This window comes from Strix uralensis, chromosome 14 (genome assembly GCF_047716275.1).
Source record: "Strix uralensis isolate ZFMK-TIS-50842 chromosome 14, bStrUra1, whole genome shotgun sequence".
Lineage (NCBI taxonomy): Eukaryota > Metazoa > Chordata > Aves > Strigiformes > Strigidae > Strix > Strix uralensis.
The window spans coordinates 15,267,010-15,280,087 of record NC_133985.1 but is presented as its reverse complement, the minus strand read 5'-3'; the positions used below and the strand labels follow the sequence as shown (position 1 = coordinate 15,280,087).

The 13,078-nt window shown below is 35.9% G+C and overlaps 1 protein-coding gene across 4 annotated transcripts in view; it reads right to left on the bottom strand.

Moving 5' to 3' along the window:
- The window catches only part of CLINT1 (clathrin interactor 1), a 59,235-nt gene that overhangs the window by 25,251 nt on the left and 20,906 nt on the right, over nucleotides 1–13,078 (bottom strand). For all 4 annotated transcript variants that reach the window (XM_074883333.1, XM_074883335.1, XM_074883331.1 and 1 more), the window contains exons 2-5: nucleotides 5,713–5,817; nucleotides 4,952–5,048; nucleotides 3,366–3,474; nucleotides 2,322–2,486 (exon numbers count right to left, since the gene is read on the bottom strand). In XM_074883333.1, coding sequence (XP_074739434.1) covers nucleotides 2,322–2,486; nucleotides 3,366–3,474; nucleotides 4,952–5,048; nucleotides 5,713–5,817 — 476 coding nt within the window. The remainder of the gene's footprint in view (nucleotides 1–2,321; nucleotides 2,487–3,365; nucleotides 3,475–4,951; nucleotides 5,049–5,712; nucleotides 5,818–13,078) is intronic.

The following is a 13,078-nucleotide window of genomic DNA, read 5'->3' as shown; positions in this document are numbered from 1 at the left end:
TGAAAATACAAGCATTTTGTATTTAAATAACTAGAATCTTTTAGATTAGAAGTCTGACCTGAGAAAAGTTTGTTTTGTGCTGCTAGAAGGATTTTTTGGGTTTTTTCACTTTACTCAACAAATGAAGGGATAATTAAAAATCCTTTACCATAAAAATGAAATACAAGACAAAGGAGACAGTCCTTTAACTTAAACTTGAATGATAACTAAAGAGCATATGGAGAATGAGTTATACCCAGCATACAGGGATAGATCACGACTCTGTACAGAGCAAGTCAAAAGATAAGCTCAGTGAAAGAACAGAGGGACATGTACTTGAAGTACAAATGCAGTGACTCATACGTATTTCCTAAAAAGAGAATTACCAGAATTCCAAGCAGGTAGCAAAAGCCTAAAAGAATATAATGAAACAAGACATATTCTGCCACGGAGATGGAGATTTTTCAACTACTCTGCATATGAGGAAAAGGGAGAACAGAGGAACACAGAGAACTAACTTGTCAAAACCAGAAGAGAGCAAATCTAAGTTTAATGCTCGCAGTGAAGAAGAGTAAAAGACATACATAGCACCAAGTAGGAACAGGTGAAGTTTAAGTCCTGCACAGTTACCACTCAGATCTTACACCAAACCCTTCTCTCAAAGAAGTCACTGACTCTAGCAAACCAGAGCCTTGTGCCATTGTGACTCATCCTTTAATAAAATCAGCCAAGGATTTACTCAGGCCAAAGAAAACACAGATAAACGTCTCAAGACTGACAGCTGGATCACGGACAACATGCTGGGCTACATCAGACATAAAAGTCAGTTCAAGCTCAGATCCCTGCTACACATTATGGCAGGGACTGGGGAGCAAGGAGGAAGCTGCACACTTGGACTTGATAAGCAAAACAGAACCGGTTGTGTGCCTTTATCTAACCAAGGCTGTCAGAGAAAACTGTGTCCTCTCTAAACAAGGACAAGCTGATGGCATTACTGATGGCCAAGATCCTACAAACACACTGTGCTGTAGATGCAAATAGTCTGACAGAACTCACTGCACACATGAAGAACATCAGTTGCCTCAGCAAAACGCATGAATTTATTTTGAGAACCCAAGGTACATCAGACTACCTGTCAACCGCATGCAGATGTTTAGGGTTTTTTTGTGGTTTTTGTTTTGTGTGTGTATGCTTTTAAATAAAGGACCTTAGTAATGAAGGTCCTATTGCAAGTACCAGACCCAAGTTAGGACTGACACCTTGTGCAATGATGGCTGAGTTGTCTGATTTTTTTTTTTTTTTTAAGAGGGAGCAGATGACCAAGTGATCCTTCACACACATCTTTTTTTAATATATACTTTTTTTTTTTAAAAACAAAAAGTTTAAAACTTTCTTTCTGGTTACCTCTTCACTGACAGCTGCAATTCCCTAGGATTTAGGGATGAGCACTGGTGCACCAAATTTCCAGCCTGAATACGGGTCTGCTGTGCAACCAACATCCAGTTGCAAGCTTAGTACATCTACACAAAGTAAATTTGGTATTATATCTGAGCTCCCTCCTTTGAAAAGCATGAGAGACCCATAGTACTAATAAAAAGATTTTAAAAACACACAAACCGAGACAGTAACAACTGTATTGGTAAACTCCTGAAATAAAAGCTCCATCACTTACAATGTACTTAGTGCATATATTTAAAGTCAGATCTGACAGACGTTAGAATCCATTCAGATAATCCACAGATAATCTTTCAAGTGTCCAAATAGTATTACTTGGGAAACCAAAAAGTCTAACAGCATATAATATCTACACTGTTTCACCCAAACAGTTCTACTGCCCTAAAAGCCCTAACCCAAATTAACCAATGGTTCTAAAGAAGGTTGGCAGGAGTAGGTGAAGCAATTCTTGTGCTGTGGTGGGTGGAAAGTATCACCACCTTTTTTTTTTTTTTTTAATTAAAGACTGACTAAGAAACCCTGACTTACAAGGGCATTTATTCATCTACTTTTGCTACAGCAGCGTTCGTTTCACAGTGAGACTCTGCCTATGGATAAAAACAAGACAGATAAGTTTTGGTTAAGCCAATGCATTGATGTCATTTGTATAGGTTTCTGGTCAGCTATTATCTAAAAAAGACTAACAAAGATTTTTAAAGCAATTAATTTAAATTTGTATGTAGGGGGAAAATGTGCAAGATTTCTTTTATAATAGTAACACTGACAGTTAAACATAAAGAAAAAGCATCTAAAGGAGTATCTTAGAAATTCCTTAAGTTATCTGTGTTAACTAAGCCAAGTTAAAAGTCGATATTGTCAATGCTTGACCAAGAAAGCCTAGTACTCACTGTATCTGAACCCTCCAACACTGTCTGAAGAAACCCCAATGTATTTGTCTTTGTTCTTCTTTGCTTTCTTCCTCTCTTCCCGAAGTCGATCATCATCTTGAGCAAATTCAACCATTTCTTTTACCTTCTGGCGTATGTTTATACCTTGGTCTTTACCATTTTCATCTTTATAGGTAATGCAGGATAGAGACGATGGATGAAGAGGGAGAAAAAGGAAAAAATAAATCAGAGGCAGCTATACTGAACATCTAACTGTTAAGAAAATTTGAATTATGAACACAGCAGTCAAAAAGATCTTATGGCTACTAAGGTCCACTGCACTTGTTTAAAAGGGACCAAATATTTTGTTTCAACACAAGTTCTCATCCTTATATAAATTATAAGTTTTCACTGAATGGTGTATTTGGAAACATCTAACTCCTGCTAAAACATGGAGAAGATTAACAAAGACTGAGACAGAAATGATATTCCCCAATTGAGAGATTTTAACCCTTCAAAATATAACCCCTTTTCCTGTCTTTGCAAGTTTAATTGTAAGAACTCAGTCTTATTGCAAAACTGAATTTTTGAAAAAATTGCTTTCAGTTGGGATGTATTACAAGCTAAATGTGCTCCTTTCCCAGCCTTTTTCACATTCAAAACACACACTGGCTTTGCTGCCTTTGCACTGTAAATATTATTTGGTGGGAGGAAAAAACCCCAGCTTCAAACAGATGTGTGTGTTTTGGAGCTCTAACCTTTTCTTCCCATATGATTAAAGCTATTCCTTTACGGACACCACAGGGGACCAGTCTCTAGTGCATATTTTAATATAAACCCGAACACTCATGTTGTGTTGGTTCTGTTGTTATTAGCCAGTCTTTTCTGCAAGTTCTTGTCTTCACTAATTAATACTCTAGGGTCCCACGTCTTGGATTCAGCACTCTTCACACAACTGGCAACAGTCACATTCTAATTAGACTGGGGAAGCTTCTAAGCTGGTTCAGGTGACTGACAACTCCAACTACTGTTTTAATTTGCTTATAAGATTTTTCTATTGCTCACCTACAAAGTGGTAATTTTCCAGGGATCGCAAATCATAAATGTGTTCTCTGGCACTTGTAACAACACGCTCTGATCCATTCCTTATGAGGTAAGCTAGGAGCAGCAAAGACTATAAAAATACAAAGCACCTTATGATTGCATGAACAAAAGCTCTATCTTCTTTTTTTTTTTTTTAAAAAAAAGCAATAGAAAACCAAGCCTACCCCCTCCCCAAATTAGTAAGTAATAAGACTTTCCCCTTTTAAATAAGTGCTTATTATATAGGTTCACACAGAAAAAACACAACGTTTTCCCCACATGCACCTTTTGCTCTTTAGAATATCAAAACTGTATTTGTCAAAATCTAATTTGTCATTACTAAATCACAAGTGGTTACCTTCATCAGCTACTCTTATTTTAAAAGACAGCAGTAGCAATTTAAGAGGTAAAGTTAACCCAGCTAAATGAAGCATTTTCTTTTGCCTCTTTTGTTCACAATTTTCCAATGGTTTCCACTGAAAAGTAACTCCTACAGAAATTTAAGAAGCCTTCTGCAGGATGCAATGGATATACAAATTTTAAGCAAGCAGCAAAACAAGTTTAAATACTACTTAAATTGCAATTTTTTATGTTGAGGATTTCTATCTAGAAAAAGAAATTAATGCACTTTCTCCAAAGTAGTGCCTTTATCAGATAAAACTATCATTGTATTTCAACCTATCCAAACCTGATGATAAATTCTAAGCAGTCTTTATAACATTAAGTAGCTATGTGTGATAGCATTAAATATTAATTTATATTGTACTTCAGGGAAAACAATTACTATGAATACAAAACATCAAGCACCTGTGAAAAGCACAAACCATGCCTTAGAATTAATTCTGTCTTGTTACAATCCTGGCATCAAGAAAAACAAAATATAAGCTAGTCTAGTACATCAGTTCTAAAAAAATGAGGTTATATTTGCATAATTCAGTGAACATTGAACACCACTTTAAGTGCAGCATGATATAATCTTAAGCAAAAAGTTTCTGTACCATGCTAATTAGCCAAAGACACGAAAAAATGCAAATGATTCCGTTCTTTTTCCGAAATGCAAGTAGGACACAAGTCTCATATGATAAGATCTGCAAGAAAATTTGGTCCACTCAAAGCTAAACTACAATTTTTTGGGTATTATGAATTGGTAGAAAATGATTAGTTTCTACTTTATTTCCGATATTCTTGAATTCCTTCAAAAACAACTTTCTGATAGCACAGTAACTTAACATCTACTTCCATGCAGCACTGTAACTACTCCTTTGGGTAGATTCAAAATGTAAATGCTACTCCAATACTCGAGTATCAACAAAATGTAATTGCTCTATTATGTTCGCCAAGCAGCATCTAAACACTTCTAAACCCAGCATTTGAAAAACATCTTTGACTTGAGTAACAGAATTATAAAGCATATAGTTAGGAAAGAAATTATAGGCTGCTAGTGGAGTAAGTGATATAGCAGTATCTAAACAAGACACTACATCATAAAATTATACTGGGAGCAAGCATTATGCCCTTCGTAGAACACCGCAAAGTCTTGAATACTTCCAGCTCATATACATACACACCTTATAAACTCTCCTCCAGTTCTTTTTATTGTCTTTCAACATTCGAGTCCAAAGCATGTTCATAAGTTCTGGAAACTGTTCATACATAAATGTAGCCCTAAAGAATTAAACAAAAGGAGTAAAGAAATTTTATTATCCGTGGTTTGCCACAATAGCTTGTTAAGACTCCGGGCTGACAGTAGATGGCAGGCTTGATCTAAACCCATTCACATTTGGTGACATTACAAGGTAAAAAGCCATCCTTATTTCTTACTCTTATAGAAGTAATTTACATACCAGTACTACAAAAGAAAAAAGTAATTCTAAAAATCTGAGGCAGTAAGAGAACCTTCACTAATGTGAAATGAAATTTATAATGAAAATAATGTTTAACATGAATACCCTAATAACCACTGCAAGTAATCAAACATGCAACTTCCAAACTTATTTTAACATAAAAGTTCAAGGAAGAATTTGACACATTTTTGTTCTATGTGGAAAAGTCACAAGAAAGCAGGTTGAAAACAAAAACTCTGAAGAAATCAGATATACTGAAAGAATTATGAGGTTACATAAATAAAAATCAAGAATTTAAAAAATACCTTATTTTTTTGACAGTTCAATACATTATAAGATTATGCATTAAAAAATAAGACTTGATTCACAGCAACTTTTCAGCATTATCAGTCAGCATACTGCAGAGTTGATTTAGCAGCAAATTTCACACTGCTGTATAAAATGCACCTTTCTTTTCTTCATCACTGAGCCAAATTATCACTTACTTGGCAATCTCTCCCATGAGTTGCCCCGAAGGTCCCCATGGATCATCATTGGTTGCTTCTCGAACCTTAGACTCTATTTCTGAATAATTCATAACCACATTGGTGCTGCAAAGGAAAAAAATTAACACACATGAAGATTTAGCATCAAAACTGAGAAACACATGAAAACTTAATAATGACACTAGTGTGTATCTCACTTAATGAGATACCTCTACAGGGTGGGAAAGAAAACATCTTTAGTGCAGAAGTTACCCTGAGGACACTATCCAACACATTTAAGTTATCTTTAAGAAGGTTTTATTATTCTATTAGTCTTCAAGAATACAGATGAGAAACGAGGGATTACATTACAGCTGGATTCAGTCCAGTAAAAATCGTTTTTGGTCAAATTAAAATCCAAACTGAACCACTAGAGTCAAAGCTGATAGCTTGCCCAGCTAGATACAATTTGCTTACAGGTTTGTATGGTGCACAGTAGTTATCTGCAAAAGGCTTTATAACTCTATCAAGAAGCAGGTTTTTTGGGTTTTTTTTGAATGAGTGCTGCAAGAGAAACTCAAGAATATCAATACCAAACAGGTGTTAGTAAAAAAAAATCTTAAAAAAATTCACACATAAGACTGAAGGGAGATGAGATTCACTAGAAAGTCTGTTTCCTAACTTGAATTTATTTAATTAAGGGAAAACAGCAGAAGAAGAAAAGCTGCAGAGCACTCCGTATTATGATTAAAGCAATGCAAATACTATAAGGAGCTCAGTCTGTCTCTACAAGAGTTCACAGAAAAATGTAACTTGGAAAAAGGAAGCAATTTTTCCGTATCAGTCATATTTAAATAGTCAATACGTGATTTTATTATTTTTTTAAAAATGAATCTCTCAAACTGGTAACCTTCAATTATAAGCCCAACAATCTCCTTTGTGCCCCTAAAAGCATCCATATACATTTGACAACAAAATGATTTTCCATATATTTTAAGGTAAGTGATGAGGCCCAAAACATCGTTCATACGGAGAAGGTTTGAAAAACAGCTCTCTAGCTCAGGAGCAATATAGCACACAATAATGAAAACATCAGGAAAACTAGTGAATTCTGCTTTCCCTACATACTTTGCAGTGTATTTGAAATAACTTAAAAGTTACATGTTTACACCTACTGTATCAAAAGTTCCTTAACTGTTAGAAGTACATCATACAACTGGTTTCAGAAGCTAAAAAAACCCCTGTAAGATGACTGCTTTCAACACAAATCATCCCATAAAGTCAAACTGATTAAATTGTAGCAAAGATCTAATGATCTTGCAATGCAATGTGGAGAAGGCACTTGCTGCTTAAAAACCTCCTCTGAACCTGAAAGGATAAGAAAAAAACCCCCTAAAACCAAGATGCTTAATAGTCATCCCTCTGTCCATGTAGGAGTTGGCACAAAGCAGCATTCAAGCAATACCCGTTCAATTTTATTTGGCATAAGGATAGCAAAGATCTTGGAACTGGGAGTTATAAACAGCAGAAACAAGAACGAGATCCCCTTAAGTCTGAAAGGGGACACAGAAGGTAATTGTTAAAACAGAATAAAATTCCTGGACTTAATCTTGGATTCTCAGCATGAGAATTCCTGCTGTCAGATTCTGATGTATGATTTTATTCAACTTTGTGTCTAAAGAGAGCGTAAGCTACATGACTGAATAAATAATCAGCAAGCTAACAGAACCTATCTATATAAAAAAAAGCATGTAGGAACACAGCAGTAGTTATGAACAACAGCAATTAAGGTTTTACAAATTCATTTATGCTAAATGCACCTCAAGCTTTTGTTTCTGACATTTTCTTTACCATACATACAAACGTAAACTAATACCACCTTTATTTCCCATATGCATGGAACGTTAAAAAAAACCCCACAATCCCAAAGCTACAGGCTTCAGCGCTTTGCAGCTTTCAGTACACTAGTTCCCTTGTCCGAAGCAAGGAAAGGCAGGGAGTTGAATGGAAAGGTTCTGTTTGTTTTTATAACCCCTCCTTAAGCGCTTGTTTGAGAGACTTGATGGAGAGCTGGGGGGGAAGCATAAAATGAAGCATTTCCTTCATTTCTTAGAGCAAAGAACTTAAGAATGGAAAAATGCATGAAAAGATGCAAACTTATTGTAAAAAAAAAATAAATACCAGCATTAGCTATGGAAGAGCTCAAAGTGTATGGCTAAAGCAGCATCGGGTTGAGAGGGGGAATTGGAAGGAAAACAAGGGAAATTAAATAATGTCGAAAGAAAGAAGAAGGTGCAGTTAAACCCCTTTAAGTACAGAAACATGTTCTATTTCTAAAACCCTCCTGCAGTAAAGTTATTGTTCTCAGCAACTAGGAGAAAGCTCTTTCATAAATGCCAAGATGAGATCTAATGGCACAAAGCGTTCCAAAACAAAGTATCTTTAAGCCGCATTTAATTCAGCAACAAATGTAAACTTCAAGGAAAAAAAAAAAACCACTGTTGTATAGTTTGGCATCATTCCAGGTCACTTAAAAATAACCATTTCTAAAAAGGTGGAAATACAGTTTTATTCTTCCTTTCCCATGTTTTCTATGGCCCTCGTTCCATGCCCTACCCATGATTCCTGTGACCTTTGCAACAAAAAAATAATTTACGTCCAGATGTGAAGGGAAAAAGTGACTAGCTTGATTGCCAAGACTTCCTGTGATTGATATAAATTTAATATCCGAGGACACTTTCAGACACCAGGGGGGGCTCTCTGATTAGTTTATACTGGGCAGCTTCCAGGGAATCGTGCTGGATTGCATGGACACAGTCTGCTTTGCAAACACACGGACATACAACAGTCAAGACTGACAGAAAGTCAGTCAGTGCTTAAAACACCCTATTATCTGCGAAACGACATTTGGATTTACCCCAAATCGTTAACTGAAACCCTGCACAACTGGAATCCTGCGACAAGCACATTTACAGAAACTTTGACATGGACAAAGACATTAAACACGAGTGTATTTTAAAAGTTACATCCAAAATAAAAGGCACAGCAAATAAATGGGTTGACATTAACATTACAAACTGTTGTGTTCTTTTCTGTTTGTCTTACATTTCTTTTAAGTCTATTAAATCAGACTAGTGTCAACAGATGATTTTTACTCTTTATTGTACCCCTCAAAAATTATTTCAGTATTGTTTCTTTTGAAAAAACAAAACTGTTCAGAAGAGCCAAGAGAGGGCACTGTCACATCTCTATGAAACAGCAAGCACGATGACAGTGAGCAAAACGTTAGCTTCTAATTTCTTGCAAGAGAACACTCAACTTCAAGTGTTTGTATCCACAATTTATAACACTGAATAGGTAGCTGAAGTCTGAGACTAAATTCTTCCACATGAATAAATGGACACGGCTAGTGAAAAGCCAGTGCACCTCCAATTGCATCAAGCAGTAAGACACACTTCCTCTTAAAAATAAAAAAAAAAAGTTAGAAGTTTTACATGCATTTTATAAACTATACTTTAACATATTTTGAAACTGATGTACCATAGATGAAATACCCTCAAAATACTAGTTTGAAAAACGCAGACAAACTTGTAGACAAAGAAAAGTCTTTCAAAGAATTCAAACTTCAAAACAATTGAAGTAAATACCTTCAAATTTTGTTCTAAGTTACATTTTGAGATTTGTAAGTTTGAGATAAAGCTGTCATTTGATTCCAGGTGCCATATCCTATAGTGTGCTAAAGAACAGAAAATAAGCAAGAAGAGGAGAGGGGTGTGAGGGGTGAGAGGAAGTATTGAACATACCACACAAATGTATAGTTTAAGGTAAAAATAATGTTTAGCTGGTGTTAGGAAGAGCAAGCAGACAAGCAAGGGGGAACAAGAAGCTCTGTACCCACCCATATAAAACTAAGGGGATCAGAGAAGGTACCAAGGTCCAGCCAAAAAATTTACCAAGTATCTGCCACTTCAACCTTTACAGTTTCAACTGTCCAAAAAGCACTCTAGCTTTCAGACATAAATACTACAGGTCTGAGATTGTCCTCTGAGCACTATTCTTTAAAACACAGAAATGAAAGGTAGCTCGTGGAAGGCCTGCTTGAAAAAAGCCTTACAGACTGATGGAACATCTCACAGGATGACATACAGAAAAGGCATACTTTACAACAGGTCCTGTCTTCCTCCTCCCTTATCAGCAGATACTGAATGTAACCCACAATGCCGACATAAATACACACAAGTGATAAATATATCTGTAGAAAACTTCTATTTGTGTTCAACTTCAACATACTCCAGTATAAGACTGTAATAGATGTATTTTGGCTACTCTGGTCAGGCTTCTGACCTTACATAGTAATACACGACTCAAGCTACTGATGTTCAGAAGGACAATATTAGTGAGGATGAGGTGTATGCTGCTCTCAGTTACATATCAGCCCTTCTTCAGTGTGGTTTTTTTTTTCCATAAAATAGCTACAAAATAAACACCAAAACCTTTCCTCTTCCAGTTTGAAAACTTAAAAAAAGAAAAAAATCACTTTTATGCCAGAAAAGTGAAATCATTGTATTTCCGCCCAACATTCTATCAAAAGAATTAAATAATCACAAGATCATGAACTGAAACTTTTGTTTCAGAGTGAAAATTTTTCATTGTTCAAGACCACAAGGTATTTTCTACAAATTCATATGCTGCAACTGAAGTCAGCTCAATTATCTGTTAGGAGATTATCATCACTTATAAAATATTACACAACTGTAACTATACTGCTTCTAGTAATAACTTCCAATTGGTAACATTACAGCCAGCTTTGTTGTGCTTGAACTAATTATTCCACATCAATCACTGCTGGTTCCAAACTTAAAAAAAAAAATCAACCCCCTAAATCTCTCTGTATCATATCCCTTGAATCAGGAACACTTTGGAAACATGGATGTGGAAACACAAGACTGAACAGTCAGCAACAGAAATGGAAGGAGTCTCTTTTCTCAGTTGATCTCTAAATTTAACCACCAAACACTATGGTTAACCCTCAAACAACATTTCATAACAGTGATTTACATACACTACAAGCAAACCTGCTAAAGAAAAAGGCACACCAATTTTTTGTCTTTGTTCAGTCAATTCAACACTTCGGTTAGAACCTTGCATGCAGCACATAGCACTTGCAAGAGTAAATAAAATAGTTCAGTGTCCATGGACTTCCCCAAAGAACGCCACACTGTTAGATATTTCTACTTCATGCTCCCTGGCATCTCCTATATCTTCCAGGCTTTTTCTATGGTCAGTGGTGTTCTGTTCCCTCATCACCCTGACAATACATTCAGGCGCACGAAATCACAGCTCATAAAGGAAGCTTACAGCTCACTGCTAGATTTTGGGAGCAATGTTCCTTTGAAGGAAGTATTCCTAAAATAAGTGTTCATCAGGAAAGCGGTAGAGAACTCTATCTCACAAAGCTTCAGATCTTCAAACAACATGTAAACTTAGCATTTGGTATTAATGCTCAAGTAGCAGCAAAGTCTTAAACATGCAGAAACCTTTAAATAGCACATGCATAGGAAGCATGCAATAAATATGTGCCATGAGAAAAGAAGATATTTATACATTAAAGGTAATGAAATAATACTAAATATCTATTCATCCATCTATTCAGAATGGAACTTACTTTAAAACATATTAAGGCATCAGAAAGCCTAACAGATCTTAGTCTGCACAAACTTAAAAGCCTTGAATATGCCCTGGGGCAGGAGTCAGACCACTCCATTAAAAGCACCATTAGGATTAGAGTTGCTATTGATGTGGGTGGTGTCACTGAGGACACAAGTACAACTCTGGACATTAGATCCACAGAAGATTTGTGAAATGCCATGTCTAATCTTGTGAAAACTAAAATAAACAGAAGTCACAGAGAGGGTACATTACAACAGTTTCTTTATAGTGATGATAAAGGTACTGGATTGGACAGGGTAAACCTAATTAGAAACACTTCTCAAACCTCTGGGAAGCTGCCCACTGTGCTGAGGGACTGAGCAGCAGGAACAAGAAACCTGGTTACATAGTTAAAATTTTTTTTTCAATGTATATTTCAAACCAATTACAATATCATGTATACATGGGACTCCTATGTGCATAATATTATGCCTTTAACTATTACTCCAAGGACATCACTGGATTATGCACCTTCTGTTTTCCTTTTTTTAATTTTACAACTGGGAGCACTAAAATACTAAAGCTGAGATGAGAAACTTTCTACATTTTACCACCATTAACAGTTTCCAAAGAGACACCATTCTGCAAATATCTGTTTAAAGACTAAGTGCAGAAGAAAAAAAAATATAAGCATTACACACATGTATGTCTATCATACATATAGTTTGAACACTAATGCTATTCAAAACAAATAGCAACACTAAAGAAATTATATTTTTTGAAAAAAATAGTCTCTTAGAGGGGGAAGGGTCTGGATGAACAGAGGACAACAGAAGCTCTGTTACTGTACAGCACTATGTAGTGTGGTACCAAAGCCTTGCAAGAAACAAATATTTTAACCTTTTGTTATTTGAGGTGCCAAAACAGAATAACATCATTTTATCTTTTAAATAATTATGTGTTTAGCATTATCCTTTCAATAAGCAGTCTCATATACTAATACTTCAATCTCATTCTTTCTGTAATTTTGTTAGCAGCTTCTTTATTTTTAGAAAGTCTTCTCCTCAGTTCCTATGACTTTCACAGTGAATAAAAGCAAAGCAAACTTTAAATTTGGTCCATGACAGAACAGATGTTACTGACTCAGAATAAAATCCCATCACCTCACTTGGTGACAAAGCAAAGGAGATTGTTACAGTAACAGTCTCTGAAGTCCACATGGACAAAACCCAGTAAGAATATACTTGCACAGCTCCACACTGCTTCTTGGATTTAAAAATGAATAGATTGCATTGTCCAACCAGAAAGGACCATAAATGGCATCTGAAAGATAAACGGTTAAGAAACCGTTAAATTACAGCATAAGGAAAGTTTGCTTTAACTCTAACTGAATAAGGAAGAACATATGCAGCTTTTTATTCATTTATTTATTTATTCATCTTGCATATCTCCATGTAAACATCGCTACAATTTTTATGGAAAGGCACATAGGTAAGAACAGGAGTGCTTTCTCATATGGATGAGTTGTTACCAGCGTGGTGGTAGCTTCAACGTAAACCTCTGAACAAAGGCAGCAGTAACTTACATCTGGAGGCTGAGCTAATGCTCTGCTCCTACAGTTAAAGTGCTGGCTTTGTCTTCCAGCAGCTTATTTTCTCCTAACAGTTGGGCTGTCTGCTCCCTTCCAGCTGAGCAGCTAGCAGTCTTCCACTATAAGACAAGACAGGGACCCACTGGC